At 39.2% G+C, this 17,420-nt stretch overlaps 1 protein-coding gene across 1 annotated transcript; it reads left to right on the top strand.

Annotated features, from left to right (window-relative positions):
- Nucleotides 1-31: 31 nt before the first annotated feature.
- Nucleotides 32-16,719, top strand: spop (speckle type BTB/POZ protein). Its single transcript, XM_004080283.4, has 10 exons — nucleotides 32-104; nucleotides 9,621-9,825; nucleotides 9,908-10,029; nucleotides 10,773-10,924; nucleotides 11,032-11,159; nucleotides 11,244-11,421; nucleotides 11,513-11,568; nucleotides 12,176-12,298; nucleotides 13,367-13,509; nucleotides 15,171-16,719. Exons 2-10 carry the CDS (start codon nucleotides 9,748-9,750, stop codon nucleotides 15,313-15,315), a joined length of 1,125 nt encoding a protein of 374 aa, XP_004080331.1. The 5' UTR covers nucleotides 32-104; nucleotides 9,621-9,747; the 3' UTR covers nucleotides 15,316-16,719.
- The last annotated feature ends 701 nt before the right edge of the window (nucleotides 16,720-17,420 follow it).

The raw sequence follows: 17,420 nt of genomic DNA, 5'->3' as shown, positions 1-17,420 counted from the left end.
TGGGGCGCTGTCGGTCAATGAGGGATAAGTCGAACTGCCACTTGAAGTACTAACGAACAACAAAAGCTTTCTCAACTAGCGTTGTAATTTGCCCTACCAAAAAGGTAAGTCTGTCAATAGATATTCAAGAAAGCTTGACATTTGGGAATTTTGTATTAAAATCTCCCAGTAAAAGCTGTGGTGTACCAGTTTCAGGGAAGGATTTCATTAATTTCCTGTCCTTTTTGTTTGGCTAATGTTAGCCGCTATTAAATTGCGGCTAACCTGACGTCTAGCTCGATGGAGAGTTAGCTACCCTGTTACTATTAGATTATGTGGATCACCGATAGGATTTCTGCGTATACAAGTTGATAAGACGCTGTCTTTTTTTATTGAAGCAGCGTTGTATTATTTTAAATTTGAAACATTGTGGGTACCAACACAGAAAAAAACAATAACCAATCATGATTCTGTCGATTATGTTTTTGAGAATTGTGTATTTTCTGGCTGCGGCCGAATCCAACATGAACATCGTCTAACTAACTTAACTGCAGTATTGGTTTTCATCACATCATCATCCAAAACAAAACGGTTTTTTTATCGCTAGAGCTTTTTTTTGTAGGGATCCTGTTTTTGTGTATTAAGATTATTTTAATCTTTTCCTTTTACAGTGAGTCATTCTAGCATAAACCTGTGTAATCCCAAAATATTCCCTTCTTGTGCTAAGTAACATTAAATTGAAACTTTCCTCTTACATAAGTATACGTATTTTTTATTCCCATTTCATGTTTTATTTGTCAAAATGTAATTGATATATAATACTGGGCAACCAAATCTGGAACGTTTCAGAGTGCAAATGATTTACCGGTAATTAAAATTTACCAATAAGATGTTCCACCGACAGGCCCATCAACAACAATGACCAAGCAGAATTACGTGTATGTTTACAATGCTATTGTATGATGCACAAAGATATCATTGCAACGTGTACTGTAAGGTTGTCCTGAGCAAATTTTAAATAGATATGTTTGAGCTTTATTTAAAACTGTTTTGCAGGTAAATCAATTCCAGGGGTCAGCAACATTTATTGTGGTGCCTATTATTCCAACAACTGTGCCATCCCCAACTATGTTAACTTTAAAACAAAGAAATACAAAAACATTTCCAATATATGTGAAATGTTAATTACTGGAATTCACAAACAGCAGGTCAAATAGCTTTTTAAATCATATTTTGGCAATAACTCAAAAAAGTGCTTTTGTAACAATACTGCACATAGTTGGCCAAAGTTGAAATAGTGTTGCAAGGATTATGAGACAAAATGTACAGCATTTGTTGTATGTCATACCTACAGCAATAGGATTGGATACGTCATAATAAAATGCCATCAATATTTCTAAAAATTTCACAACTGTTAACATGAAAATAAAAAGCGTATTTTGGCGTAGTTATTTTTGTTACGTTGTGAGACGGAGTAAAAGTAAGTTCATTCGGTGATGCTGCTTTTATTACATGTAGAATGAAATGTTTTGACTTTTTCATTAGTTTGCTAATTATAGTAATATACATTTTTCACAATTGGACAGCGTCATTATTAAAAAAAAATGTAAGTAAATGGAGTGGGGATAAGCCGTAGTATTGACTTTAAAACTTGTTCACAATTCATCCATGGAACTGTCAAAGAATCTTAAACACTATCACTGTTTTGTTATGTCTTTTTTTTTCCCTTTCATTTTGGATTCTTTCAAGCACCCCAAAGAAAGATTCACAACAAGGAGGCCCAAAAAGTGCTGTACGCAATGTCAAATCAATTAATAATACAATATTAGAACATAAAGGATAAAACTGGAGTTAAAAACGTGATAAAAGGTCAGCGAGGTAGATACTAATGCACAGTTGTAGAGGAACGGTTTAGCTTTAAAACTCTCCAACAGCCAACGGCAGTTTGTTCCCCAGTTTAGGAGCCAGCACAGCAAATGCATCGCCCCCCTGAAATTTGCATTTGGTTCTTGAAACCAGTAGCACACACTGGTCCTAGGAATGTAGGGACTTCAGGGGGGGAATATTTTAAAAGCAAACTAACAAGATAAGAAGGTAGAGTACCTGCAAGTGACTTGAAAGTAATAATATTTTTAAAAAAAATCAAAAATTGGCCTGTCTGCTAATTCAGTGAGACTAGGTTTGGTATTATGTACGGTGGCCCAGAAGGGAGGCAAATTATTGTGTTGTGAGTTATTGTGTTGTGTTGTGAGTTAATGTGTTGTGTTGTGACCCTTCTGGGCCACCGTAATTATGTGCTTGAACATCTTAGCAGCACGGATTAATCTAGCCACTGCATTTTGAAACCGCTGCAGCCTCGCCACTGAAGCTACAGACAAACCTGCATACAGGGAACTGCCATACTTTAAAACAAAAGCATATGTGTGACAGTTTCAGGAAGATGATTGCAGCAGAGCAACTGGTTGTGTGTCTGTGGTCCTCAACTTTCAAGGGTTAATGTTCATCACCCTTCTGATTGTTGACCTGTGGCGTATTTATGTAACAGTCCAGCCGGCAAATCCCCGGTTTTTCTTTGTTACCGTATTTTCCGGACTATAAGTCGCACTTTTTTTCATAGTTTGGCAAGGGGTGCGACTTATACTCCGCAGCGACTTATATTAAAAATAAATTGAAATAAATACATTGTTAACCCTCCTGTTATGTTAATTTGTGAGTAACAGAGATGATGTTCCTGGGTCAATTTGATGTATGAGGTATGTTAAGTGTTAAGAGGATGTTAAGTGACTCAGAGAATCAGCAAACTTTTTTTTACAGTAAGATCTTGAAGGCTAACAACATAATATTCTATTTTCCAATGATTTCATAGATTCAGAAATGCAATAAAAATGACAACTGTTTCTACAAATACAGGATGAAAACAGAGTATTAGTTAGCCAATGATGCTTCATGAAAGGAATAAATAAATAAGTTTGAGAAAAAATTACTGTGAAATTATTAGATAAACAGTCTGCTATGATTGTGTCATATAAGGTTGTGAAAGTTAAAATGCGACTTATAGTCCAGTGCGACTTATCTGTGTTTTTTTCTACTTTATAATGCATTTTTGGGCTGGTGCGACTTATACTCCGGTGCGACATATAGTCCGGAAAATACGTTACTTTATATGTAATTAATGTTAACAGTAAAAATAATTCTGATTTAGCACAAATCAGTTTTGAATTAATTGGGTCTTGGAGAGACAATATCTCAGAGTTTGAGCTGAACAGGAAGAGACAAATACAAATCCAAAACCTTTATAACTTTACATACGTGTTTCTTCTAGAGGCAAAAAAAATGCTTCCATGCTTTAGTAACTCTGATTAGGGTCAAAAAATGGATTAAGGCATATGATTCCCATTATATATCAAAACTTCTTTCATAAATATATAAAGAAGATTTCTCAACCCACTCACTGGCTGTTGCGATTTCGATTAATTCTTTTTTAAAAGGATCCCTGTAAAGGAATTGATGTCATTGACCCTTTAACTATTTATGACTGCAGTAATTCTTTATGCACTGCTGCTCTTCTGGAATTATCTTTAAAAATTCATTTTAATTGATCGTTTTTTTGTTTTTGAACTGATCAGACCTTCCAGCCAATCAGATGTGATCATAGTTGTTTAGAAAGAAGTTTGTATTAATGACAAGAATCCAGTTTCACCTTTGTCACCCTCAGTAACGCAAACCACAGCAGTGACATCATTTCAGCAATTCAATGCATATAACAGTGTTTTTTCCTCAGGAAATTGAATATGTAATATTTTTTCGGTCGTATTTGAAAGCTTGAGAATAGGCTTTTCATATTTTTTATGATAGATTTACGAAAAAAACATGGCTCATGTCAGCCTCTCCTGCCTTTTTTTTTTAATTAAGTTGTGCAACATTTCTACTTGGACAGCAACATTATTTTCGGTTGCTGCTGATTTTGCCCGTTGAAAAATCTGCCATGCAGCAGACATGGAATGGCTTTTCATTTAGGTTTTTCCTTAGTTCATGCTTTTGCTCTCCACATGTCACTCAGTTTAGCTGAGTTTGCCTTTATTGTTTGTTACCAAGCTTAAAAAAATGGCTACTTCTAAACATGTTGACAAATTGAGATTTATTATTGGATGTGGTTAACATTTTTGAAGTTTGTTTTTAGAAAACAAGTACTAAAAAGAAATGTTACAGGTCATTTTATGTGGTTTTGTTTAGCTAATATCAAGAGAAATCAAATTTAAAAATGGTATTTTTTTAACATGTAGATGCAAACCTATAATGATTTTGTCTAAATAGCAATTTAATAGTTTTATTTCAACATCTCTGCTTAGCAAGAGTTGATCAAAGTTGGTCCTTATTCAAATGTTGGCTTGTTTTCAGCAGCACACTTGACCTTATGACTTACTGGGAGCGAGGAAAGCTTTAGGAAGAAACTTGTTTCATTAAATGCTGTGTATTTGTTTTTGTACAACTTGCCTATAATTTATCACTTTGACTTTTACAAGCTGGCACTTTAACTTGCTGAAAGAAGAACCTAAACTTCACAAGATTCACTTAAAAATCTTGGGGTTGCCAGGAGAATGCATTCCACATCTTTTCATTCTTTCAACACAAAGTAAATGGCATAAAAAATGTTATATTTTGACATTTTAAATCATTTTATGACTATAAGACGAATTTGGAAAGCTGGTGCTTTATTTTTATGGCACTTTGTTGTTTTGTTGACCACAATCTCTTCTGACTTGAGCAAGTCTGTTGCCTTTATTATCTTACGCTTCTCTGCTGCAGGTCTTATTTGCTCCATGTAGTATTTTGGGACAGCTGCCGGAAGCTGTGGGAGCATTTCTGTAAAGTTGCCATTCAGACAGATGTTTACAGAGCGGGCCACTAATTACTGTGACTAACCGTGATCTAAGGTTTTGCAGTCAGCATCAAGCCGAACTGGAGCGGCTGAATAATGAATTTGTTAAAATTATTACATTTTAGTTTTTATGCAACACAAACGACTACAACAATTGCAATTTACATCTATGTGGGGGGGAAAAATACAAATTTCTGCAAATGTTAGATTTGTATAAGAAGCTGCAAGCATAAAATCCCTAAAGGTGACCTTCTACCTAATATTAATGACATCTTTAGTAATATACTTGGAAAATTCTGAAACTATTGTTATTTAAGACTTTGCCGAATTGCATGAAACCCCCTTTTTTTTCTTTGCAGTAATGTTTCTTGTTTGAGGCCATCATCTCAAGTGGAAGTGTTAGTAATGGCATAAGGAAGGTGAATGGACACATTAGATATGCATTGAGGTCCCTCCTCCGTTTAACCTCTCCTGCCTGGTGAAGTAAGGCGGGTTTAGTTAGGAAGCAGAAACAGGAGGTGAAGCCAGAGTGCTAACGCTCCCCCCGTTAAATCCCCTTTACTGTAATTGGGGGGGGGCTGCACAGTGAGGGGATGAGTGGGCGCCAAGCTGTTTGCCGCAAAATCAATAGTTCATACGTTGCTGAGATTGAGTTTTGGGGCAAGGAGGAGCAGCATAACCAAGGGCAGAATATGAAATCTCTTTCACAGGAGCGAAAAAACGTGCAATGATTCTCAGCCCCTGTAGCAATTATGCTTTAAAGGTTTGTCTGCTGCTGACTGAAGTCCTCAAAGACTAAAAGCTCTGGAAACAGACATTGTGTTCTCTGAAACTTTGACAGGCGTTGCAGTTTTTCATTTCTCTTTGGAAATTGCTGTCTGAAAATGCCTTTGTGCTCCATGCCTCCAATTTAGAGTGGAGATTGACCCCCCCCCCCCCTTTTTTTTTTTTTTTCAAAGGTGTGGTGTAAAATTCTGTAGTTGTGATTGGAACGGATTGTACATTATATTTAATATAGTTTCTGACCCAAAAATCTAAATGAACACACATTTTTTGTTGTTCTGTTTATTGTTTTTTTTTAAATAAGCCTTTGAAGTTTGAATGAACTGCAAAAGGCAGATGATTAAAGACTGAAGTTATACTGTTCTAGGTTTAACTTGGTTGTGTTGAAACATAACTCATAAATGTATAATTACATTTTTACAACTTTTTTTAATCTACCCTATTTCATTATAGCTGTTTCTTCAGAGTTGGTAGATATTTAACCATTTCACTCCTTTTGGTCAATTTGAAATATTTGTGGTTTTAAAAAAAAGTGTGTTTATGGGATAGCATTGATCAGTAAAGTGTCTTGTGCTATGAACATACTGGGCATCTGAAGCGAATTCAAGAACGCCCTAACTTCAGGTTCTTGAAAGTGTTTTAGCATACAGTGTTCACACTGGACTGTCGCTACGCTGATGCTAACGCATGTGCTCACAGCTGAAAGAGGCTTGGTGCCAAATATGGAAGTGGTGCAAAATTCACAAATCTTGCCCCAGGCGTTTCCTGTTCCGGTATATGAAAGACTTGGCATCATAGAATGCCTGCTGGGCACAAACAACAACTATTATTTTCTCTTTTATAATCACTTTTCATAGGACAGGCACTTCCATGAATTAAAAAGGGCGCTACCCATACGTCAATACTATTGACTGTATAAAATAACTGAACTGAGTACATCCCCCCACCCCCCCGGGTCTGGCTTCAAATGGCAGCATCTGTATGGCAGAAAAATGGCAACTGAATTGGCGTCATTTCGTTGGGAGCTGTAAGGAAGTAAGGCGTTTTCTATGGATGCCGTCACACTGGCTCAGTCCAGTTCTCTTATACAGTCAATGGTCACTACCAAATCTGAGTCCCTGTTTGAGTTCAACTGGTTTAAATTTCAACATGTGCGCAATGGATACACATTTTTTACAGAGCCTGAAAACAGACTTAAAACCAGATTTGAACCCTAACCCAAAACGCACACATACCCGCGTAGATATAGACTTTTCATCTGAGGAGGCCGGCGTGAACGTAGCATCAGGGTTAACACATTGTCTATTACATTTCACACACTTAGAATAAATAAGCTGCAAATTTAGAGCAAGCAGACTTACTACGTTAAGACATGCCTCCTATTGGCCGAACACTGATGGGGAGGCAGGTTAGTTCTAATAAAAGCCAACAACTCAGATGGTGTCATCAAACAAGACTTTCTGGATGATCAATAAAAGTGCCGTAACCATGGTGATAAAATGCCATGGAAACAAATGAAGTTCCTGGAATCAGAAACGATCTTGTTTTCCTGAAGCTTCTTTTCTCTGTACTGTTACTGTGGTTTTCAGTTAATTCTCATCAGATTCCCAAACAATCTATGGTATGTTTTTTGTTTTCAGGAGCTACCTGTGGTTTCTATAAGTAAGAATTTTTATTTTTAATTTTTAAATGAAACCAAATTCGAAACCAAGGTTGTTGGCGTTTATGCTGTAGGTTGTAATTTTTTCCAATTGAAATGAGGTAGAGAAACTTTTAAAAGAGTTTGTGAAACTAAAGAATCCTCGTGAAATGTAGTTTTTCTGTTCCTCCTATCAAATAAAGAGACAGCCATGACCTTTTATATATAAGATGTATGTAATGACTAAAGGTAAATAATTTCCTAAATGAAAAAAAAAACAGTATTCTGTTAAAAATAGTTATAAACATTTTTAAAAATAACATTCAAAAATCACATTTGAATTGTACTTTTTCTTTAGTTTTTTAGGATTAAAGGAGGATTAAATATTAGAAATGAATAACACACAAAAAAAATATTTTAGTGTTTTTCATCTAAACCTTTTTATTGCTTCTTGAGAGGAAGAACTTGTGCAGATGAAGCGTTATCTCAGTCGACTTCACGTCTATATTAGATTTCTGGCTCATACATCAGTTTGATCCTCTTTTTGTCTCAATCCAGGTTCTTCTGGTGGCAATTTGTCTTGGGGAATGGCTCCACGGACAGTGCTCCATCTTTCATGTGCCACCTGATTTTTTTCCATTTGCCTTTAATGTCACTGTGCTTTCAATTTTCTTTTTCTGTACTTCCTTTTTTGTTCTTTCCTTCTCCGACTCAAAGGATGAAACAAACGTTTTGGATCTCCATTTAACGGATTGTTTTAGGAAACCTTTGAAACTGGACTATACTGTTGATGTTAAAACGTTAAATGACTGGCTAGTATTCATGTGTTTGGGGCTGTTCAACATCAAGGGTTGGAGTTGTTGCCACAAAGCCTCTGCATCCTTTCAGAAATGAGTTTATTTATTCTGTGGTGACCCTCTTTCCCCTCAAAGGTTGTTAGCGGTGCGGAGGTAAACAGACACTTAGCTGCTCTCAAGATAAGCATTCAGCAAACTGCAAAAAATTATGTTTTGCACTTTTAAACCTTAAGGAGGGTCAAAGTACAGCTTTAAAAAGGCAAAAAAAAAATCAAAGGAGGCAAAAAATCAGCTGGTTGTAGTTTAAAAATAGAATCAAAGCACTTGTTGATCACCTGAAAAACCGTTTCTGCATTTTTTGTGTGAACATTTTCAGAAATGTTTTTCCCAGTTTTAAGGGCAGCTTCTGGAAAATGTTCTCTGTGAGATTCAGGGTTTGAATAAATGCAGAAAGGTCCAAAAAATGGACATAATTCCCCCTAAAGACTTCATCAGTCAGTGTTGCACTTTATTTTTTTCTGCCCTTACGAGTCCTTAAAGGCCCACTCTGATGAAAGTCGTGGTTTTAAGACGTTCTTGTGGGATTTTTTTTATGATAAAGGACATAAATTAAGAAAATTAAGGATAAAATGGCCTTTCTTAGTATTTCTTTATTCAAATAGTTGTGAATTAGGAGTAGAAAAAAAAAACAAAGTTAAAAAGAGCTTATATGTGACTAAAAATACGCTGGGTGAGCCACAGGCTCCCTGCTCCGCTCCATCCTGTTGCTTCCACTTGTAGACGACTAGATCCTTTATCGTCCGTAGTGCTAATAACTCCAAAATAGCTCACCAGGTTTGGGTTGTGAAGGGCTGTAAACTAGCAGGACAGAGTGTGAACAGAGAGCTCTCAGCATGGGGATTGCTCCGTCCCAACAGTCCTGTTCAGAGCTACTCTGAGATGAATTTCTAATGAACGACTGCTGCTTTGCAGAAACTACAAAACGAGATTTAGATTTTGACTAAAAATCCTAATCATAATTAAAAGACCACTGAGAACGTTTTTTAAATGGATCAAAAGATGATTGGAGTGGGTCTTTAGGCAGGCAGTTTAAAAAATAAAGTTTACATCGTAAAAGGTTAGCTGACTAAAAGCCAGTTTTCCTTCTTGTCTATTTGAAATCTGTGACATGAGTATCAATTTTTGTTTTACCATCCCGCTGTGCCTCAGTGGAGTTTGTGAAATGGATTTTTCTCACACGGGAAGCAGTTTTTTTATTATTTCACAAATGACGCTTAATTGGATTTAATTGTAGCAGCTCTTGACCTAAATAAAACCATCGATCAACGGCTGTCATGCAGCAGGTCAGGGATAATGTACTTTGCCTGAATTAGAGGCTGTAGAGTCCTGATGTGATCTAATGAGCAATAGAGTGTCTGCATGCAGCCTCACAATCGCCCGCCCTGTATTTTGAAGGCTTGTTTGATGGATAGCCTATCCGCCAAAATGCATTACAGGCGTAACAAAATGATTAAACATCTTTATGGTTTTTGTCTCTGTGTAGGGGGCAAATTGCTTCCATCTGGTGTGTGCTGATGCAGATGGACGTCGGGGGCCATCGCTGACGCCCGGAAACGCCACATTCCTTCTCTTCTTCATACTCTAGCTTCTCATCACCCGTCACGCTGGCAATGTCAAGAGTCCCGAGTCCCCCTCCCCCTGCGGAAATGTCCAGCGGGCCTGTGGCTGAAAGCTGGTGCTACACACAGGTGATCTACCTGCACGCCGGACCGCAGCTGTGGCACAGCTTCGGCTCAGCATTTCTAACGCGATGCTGGTTTTTGCTTACAGATTAAAGTGGTGAAGTTCTCTTACATGTGGACCATTAACAACTTCAGCTTTTGTCGTGAGGAGATGGGTGAGGTCATCAAGAGCTCCACGTTCTCCTCCGGAGCCAACGACAAACTGAAATGGTGGGTTTTTGAAACACATGAAAACACATTCATCCCAAACTGAGATTTAGAGAACTTTATCAAATATCTGCGGCAGTTGACATCTTGAACAATAGAATTTGTGTCGGACCAATCATAAAGATTGTCCCGTTGCTGTCAAAGCGGACGGTAAAAACCGGACCCCAACTTCAGCCTCATCTGACTTTTGAGGTGTGGCGAATAAATGGAGTGAAATAAAATGATCCAACCATCACAAAGGCTGGTGTTTTCTATATTCATCAATAAATGTGAATCCACCGTGAAAGCAACTTTATTAGCACCAAAACATTATAGAGCTGCGTATTAGGCAGAGGAGGGTTTGTGGTAACAACCTTTGCAAAAAATCCTTATTTTAAGAAGAACTCCTGACTTAGTTTGATCAATGTAGCTTTTTTTTTTCTTTTTTTGCTTCCGCTCTGGTTTATTCGCTAAGAAACTTTCCAGAGTTTTTTCATAACTTTTTTGGCTTGGGGGTTTGATTTAGCGTTAATGTTACAGACTAGTGGAGGCGCTTTAAGCAGGTAGCAAATGTATTTGAGACGCAGTGAACGTCTTGACTCCAGAGTGAGTAATAAATGCACGTCTTGGAGAGAAACCGGTAGATTTGTAAAATAAAACTTCCTTCAAAATGGGGCCGAGCACCAAGACAGTCAAACACTAGTATCGGCCTGCAACCTGGGGTAGAGCGCCACTGTTTTATACAATGTTTTCTCTATTGTCTTTAGGTGTTTGCGTGTGAATCCCAAGGGTCTAGATGAGGAGAGCAAAGATTACCTGTCCCTCTACCTGCTGCTGGTCAGCTGTCCAAAGTCAGAAGTGCGCGCAAAATTTAAGTTCTCCATCCTCAACGCCAAAGGAGAGGAGACCAAAGCCATGGGTGAGAACACAATCCAGTCTGAAGCTCAGTTAGAGACAGAAACATTGCATTCTCTTTTGGAGTTTTTATTTTTTATTTTTTATGCCGTGTGTGCTGCCTGCTTGCAGAAAGCCAGCGGGCCTATCGCTTTGTTCAGGGGAAGGACTGGGGCTTTAAAAAATTCATCCGGAGAGATTTCCTCCTCGATGAAGCCAACGGTCTGTTACCAGATGACAAGCTGACGCTCTTCTGTGAGGTACGCCGTTTCTTCCATGTGTTGAGTTGTTTCTGGATTTTCAGTTGAATCACGTTTATGTCAGATGCTGTTTTTCTCTCTCAGGTTAGTGTGGTGCAGGACTCGGTCAACATATCTGGTCAGAACACGATGAACATGGTGAAGGTGCCGGACTGTCGGCTAGCAGACGAGCTGGGGGGCCTCTGGGAGAACTCCCGCTTCACAGACTGCTCCCTGTGTGTGGCCGGCCAGGAGTTTCAGGCCCACAAAGCCATCCTAGCAGGTTCAGACAGTCTTTAGTTTGTACTTGACTCCAGTGTTATTCTTCCTGCACCAACATGCTTCTTCCTCCTCCTCCTCCTCCTCCTCACCAGCACGTTCGCCGGTCTTCAGCGCCATGTTTGAGCACGAGATGGAGGAAAGCAAAAAGGTGGGCCAAAGATCTGTTCTGTTGTTTTTTGTTTCACAGGTAAATTGCTTTTGCTCCCCTGCAGTTCAGACTCCTCACATTTACAGAGAGCTTTTGAAAGATTGCGTGCCGTCGAACGGCTGCAACACCAAAGCGTTTGGTGGAACAGAATGCAGTTGTCCTGCTGCACTCGGGGGGGGGGGGGGGGGTCAGCACTCATTCCTCACTGACAATACTGCAGAAGCAGCAAATTGCTTTTTCCTTTTCTTTATCCCTCCATGTGTGAGTATGATAAGTGAGGCTGCAGGAGGTGTTTATTTTTACCCAAGGACATTTTTTTAGTTTATTAATCTATTATACTCGGTCTTTGATAATATTAGACTATAAATAAACATATATTCATATTTTAATCCATCAAAATTGACTGAAACTGTTGCACACTACAGAAATGCTTCTTTTAAAACCTAAATCTGCAGATCACACACTTAAATGTACTTAATAGGCACGATTCCTTTCCTGCTTAATTCGGTTTGAACGGTTTAAAACCATCAAACACGGGTTTGATGGTTTTAAACACGGTTCAGTTTAAACCAAAAGTTGTTAATACTTTGTGCATCTTTTTTTCCAGAACCGCGTGGAGATCAACGACGTCGAGCCGGAAGTATTCAAGGAGATGATGTGCTTCATTTACACAGACAAGGCGCCAAACCTGGACAAGATGGCCGACGACCTGCTGGCAGCGGCTGATAAGGTAAATAAAGAATTGAACAAGCTGCAACACGTAGAGCACCTAAGCTATAGAAAAGATGGTCTTACAGGAACACACTCTTAATCCACCACCTCAGTGTATGATTCATTTTAGCAACAATTTGATTCAAATCATAATTTGTGGTCACTGACACGATTCATAGTCGATGTTGGTTCATTTTGAACGGTTCTATTCACTGACCTAAGATTGATTTAGAACATCTTTACCAAAAATGTAACCAGTGAGACTCAGAGATAAACACCTGGATACTAACCAGTCCAGGTGAAGTCAGTGAGTACTTTAAAGCATGCAGACACACACACAGATATTTATCACATCAAAACATTTGCTCATTGACGCCTATTTATAAAATCAAACAAACACTGACATCTTTGAAAGGAAGATATTCTTATACAGAAAAAATACCCATGATGCCCATATAAACAAACTGCATTTGGGTGCATGGTTTTCCTTAAAAAAAAAAAGGAAAAGTAGCAGGGGATGTCAGAATTTACAACTTTAAATACCTTTACTGCTAGAAAAGCCCCTTTCACTGGCAGCAGCGGCGTTCTCCTGCCGCAGCGCCGGGACGCCGAGTCGTCAAATGGGGTCACAGAGAGACGGATGCAGCGCTAAAAGCTGCCGTCATTCAGACGCTGCTGCTGCTGCTTCTCACTGGGAGAATCTCTAAATGATCTCACGAAGATCTCATTCAGGTTTCTTTCATCTATAGAAACAAAAAAGGACGACTTTAGGGAAGACTGTCAGCTTTTGGAATTTTCGAAACTAATTTCCATCCAGTTTTGTAAGAAGCTGTTGAGTGATTTCACACGGATCTCACTCCCCCATGGCGGCAAATGTGAGGCTGACATTGAAGCCCTTCTGTGATTCAAGCACAAATGTTTGTGGTAGTTTCTTTTTATCTATCGATGGGATACTTTTCACTTAACCTGAGACACTGATGTCAGTGAGGCTAAAATGAAATTTCCTTTTTGTCATTGTAGTCGTTTCCTCTCATTCGTCCTTCAGTCCTAGAGCTGATGCTAGCTCTAAAGCTCTCCTCTCTTCCAGTACGCCTTGGAGAGACTTAAAGTCATGTGTGAGGACGCGCTCTGCACCAGTCTGTCCGTGGAGAACGCCGCCGACATCCTCATCCTCGCCGATCTGCATAGCGCCGACCAGCTGAAAACCCAGGCAGTCGACTTCATCAACTAGTGAGTTCAGACGCAGGAAAGATCCTCCTCACTTGTAATTGGGTTTCCAACACCTTTGCAGACTTGCAGTTCTGCCACGTTGGCTGCATATTTGGACTGGTGTCAGTTTGTCTCATCTCCTCCGCCTGCATCCTGGTGTCATTACTGGAGGAACCAGGACTGACACTCTGCATGTGGCCGTATGCTCTCGCCCAGTTAATAACCAAGTTTCATGTGTGCCCATATGGAGATGAATATAGAGTAGCAATAAAAAGGATGGAGGTTTTTTGGGGGGGGGATCAGGCCTTTTGACTCCTCACCGGCTCTGTTGTCACCTCGTCGGTTGCTTCACATGAGGAATACTTCTGAACATGCGACTGTACTGCAGCTTCTACACATCTATAGGGGGGGGTGAATGAAGGAGGACCTCTAGGTTTCAATGTTTTACAGTCCCACACATTAAAAAACTAAAAAATACCTGTTTGAGGTATGACATACCTTTTTTCTGTATCATTTTTAAATATATTCTTTACGCCTGAACTAGGAACCTTTAATGACTCTTTATTCCTTTGTAACTACTTTTTTGTTTTTTTATTGATCTGATCATTAGTCAGGTACTTTTCTCTATAAATGTATGTATTATTAATACTAATTGAAAACAGTTTCTTCTTTAAAAATACTTGGATTTACTTTAAAGGAAAATTAGTTCATTGGAATAATCAATCATATAGATTTGTTTTGGCCAAGATTGTTTCATTGTGGAATATTTTTAAACCCAGCCTTTGCTGCATGTTTTTTTTTTTTTGCTTCTATACGTGTGATTTGTGGTTTAAAGTTATCAAGCTAACATGTTTTACATTAAGAAATGAGAACAAATATTTTCAAGACAAGGAAAAGAACATTCATATTGGGGTTTACTGTGGTATAAAATGTCCCAAAATTAAAGAAACAACAGAATAACTGGTTATTAAATAGTGTCATGACACAAACTAAAAAACTTTTGCTTATCAGAACTTTAAAGTCCCGCTCTGATCATCTTTTGATCTGTTTTCAAAGCGTTCCCAGTGGTCTTTTAATTAGGATTTCACCGTTTTTAGCCAAAGTAAAAAACCTGTGTTGTTTTTAGGACATAGTTTCTGCAGAGGGGCAGTACGGTAGTTTATTATAAATTTGCCTCATAGTAGGCAGCGAGACTGTTGGCGGCTAGTGGTTCTGCCCCTACATCCCATCATCCATATGTTTACATGCCTTCCCGCTAGTTTACAGCCCCTCACCACCCCAAACTAACATTACCGGGGCAACAAAAATGGCGAGCAATGTTGGAGCAATCCAGCGTACAGTTTTAAGCCAGATGGGGGCTCAGACGAGGAAAACAAAGACGTAAAAGGATTCATTTGTCTATAAGTGGATGCATCAGAATGGAGCAGAGCATGGAGCCTGTGGCCTGCCGATTGTAGCTTCTGCACAACTACAATACTGCTCCTGATGCACAACTATTTGAATAAAGAAATACTCAGAAATGCAATTTTAAGTTTAATTTTCTTTATATTTGTCCAGAAAAAGGCCACAAGAACATGACAAAAACACCAGAAACACAATTTGAACTTTTCCCCAAAGTATGAAAAATAAGTTATTTGCTGAACTGACTTGTTGCCGTTCTCTGTGTTTATTTCTGTCTTCAGTCACGCTGCAGAAGTGATGGAAACAACAGGCTGGAAGTCCATGGTCGCCTCCCATCCGCATCTGGTGGCAGAAGCTTACCGCTCCCTTGCTTCTGCCCAGTGTCCTTTCCTCGGACCCCCCCGCAAACGCCTCAAACAGTCTTAACAGCCCCCCCCCCACCACCACCACCACCAGTAGAGCCGTCTACAGTCATGCTCGCACACATGAACACACAGAAAAAACACCCAGGTTCTAAACCCACAGGGACAAGCTTTTCCTGCGCTGATGCCCACAACACCACCTGGACCCCCCCCCCCTTTCTGCTCCATCCAGAACCCTCACCGTATGTAATTTCTCTAAAGGCGGAGGTGGAAGGGACGGACTTCTGAAGTGGATGTTTCTCCTTCAAGAAAAAAGAAAACGATGCAACCACCAAGCATCTCCCCTTTTCCCCTCGACTCTGGCTTAGTGGGGTCAAACACTTGGACGTCCTGCTCCTTCCTCTGTGGAGTCCGTCTTGGCGAAGGAACTTGAAACTCGAAAAGCCCAGTAAAAGCGAACTGAGGAAGTTTTCACAACAAAAAAAACAAAAAAATCCCCCTTTGTTTTAGTTTGAAGCCTAAATCTCTTAGTGACTCAAGAAGTGGAGTAAGTGGACCTGCCGTTACAAACTAGAACACCCCCCCCCCCCCCCCCCCCCCCCAAGAAAGACAACCAAGGGCTATCCTAAAGGCAGAGATAGGACAACAACAACAAAAACATCAACAACTTTCTCAGACAAAGTCGGGGAAACATTGCACTAAGGTCACAGGTCACCCCTTGCCAACCTTTACCAGCAGTAATGCAAAACTACTGTAGGCAAGCACACCATGAACTTCAGACCCAGCTGGACCACCTCCAACAGAAACCCTTTAAGATGAGTTATCAGACGGTGACAAACAAACACGTACTCCTGCTTACAACTGTCCGACGGTGTCTCTTTTTAATTTTGAAACCGCTAGAAAAAGTGGCATAAAGAGGATACAAAGAACCGCAGAACTGGATGTCATTCTTGGGGAAATCCGATTTCATGTGTGGATCTGTTCAGAACATTTCAAAGGGGGGTGAACCATCAGAACAACCCCCCCCCACCCCCGAGACAAAAAAAAGGGAGGAAAGCGTTATTTAAAAAAAAAAACGGTTACAAAAACCTTCAAGCTGGGTTCATTATGTCGATGTGACAGATTTCATATTGTTCTACCATAGGAGTTTGTACAGACACAGTGGCTTTCTAGGCTGTCGAACAGATGGAGGCTTTTCTTTGCAGGCTTGAAGACTGAAGGAAAATGAAATTTAAATGAACACGTTTTAATGTTCAGTACAAACAATATGTTGGGGGGGTTAAACTTTAAATGCAAACCACACAAAATCAATTGGAGGTTAATGTTTTAACCTGGTGGGAAATGGTAATCGATAGAAGGAACCATTGTTGTTTATTTCCTGTAGATATTTTTGATTTCGAGAAGTGACACTTAGTTGTTGCCATTTTTTGTTCCTGAAAAAAATAAAACACAACTATTTTGTATTGAATGCAGTTTGAACGTCTGTGTTTTTCTATAATTGAGTATTGATAAAAATGCATATTTTTTTTAGGACAAAAGGGCAGTGAGGCTTCTACTACTTGAAGAGAGGGTAAGTAAGGTTTGTAGCCAGGTGTTGCTTATCTAAATCAGTCCATTATGATTAGATAGGAGTATAGAATGATTTAAAAGTGGGTTAACACACTACTGAGAGGAAAGACGGCAGTTTTCCAAAAGGTTTGTGGCTGCAAAGTCACCGTCTGCAGGATTTTGAGTTTTTTACAGGCTTTTTTGCAACCAGACGTGAAGGAAGAAACCAAATCTTGCAAAAAGTTGGTCGTAAATAAGGAAATGAGGGACAAATCTATATCAAGGTCAGTCTTTAAAGTGTAAAATCATATTTTCATGTATTCATTCATCATGGTGTGACGATAAATCGATTTATCCTTACTAACCAACCAGATCAAACTGTTTCAGGCAAGTTGTTCATCGAATCGATCAAAACCATTTTTCTAAATAAAAGATTTAAGTTATATAGACGTTGGAAGATACCAGTTGTATTGACATATGGTAGGTTTATTTTACAAAAATATAAAAACGACCAAGTGCAAGTGTTGGATTATCCGGGAAACGTCAACTGCACTGCTCAGTACCCAGCTATTTATCTGAGTCACACTGGTTGAAGTTTTGGTTAAAGATGTCCTGGATCCA

This window comes from Oryzias latipes, chromosome 19 (genome assembly GCF_002234675.1).
Source record: "Oryzias latipes chromosome 19, ASM223467v1".
In the NCBI taxonomy this organism is placed as follows: Eukaryota; Metazoa; Chordata; class Actinopteri; order Beloniformes; family Adrianichthyidae; genus Oryzias; species Oryzias latipes.
Note: the sequence above shows the minus strand (reverse complement) of the source record. Positions and strands in the feature narration are given on the sequence as shown.

What these genes read in the sequence shown, in the direction of transcription:
- spop (XM_004080283.4), top strand. Translation starts at nt 9,748, where the DNA reads ATGTCAAGAGTCCCGAGTCCCCCTCCCCCTGCGGAAATGTCCAGCGGG. An exon ending in TGCTGGCAGCGGCTGATAAG is followed by an intron (nt 12,299 to 13,366) that starts GTAAATAAAGAA and finishes CCTCTCTTCCAG; the next exon opens with TACGCCTTGGAGAGACTTAA. An exon ending in GCAGTCGACTTCATCAACTA is followed by an intron (nt 13,510 to 15,170) that starts GTGAGTTCAGAC and finishes TTCTGTCTTCAG; the next exon opens with TCACGCTGCAGAAGTGATGG.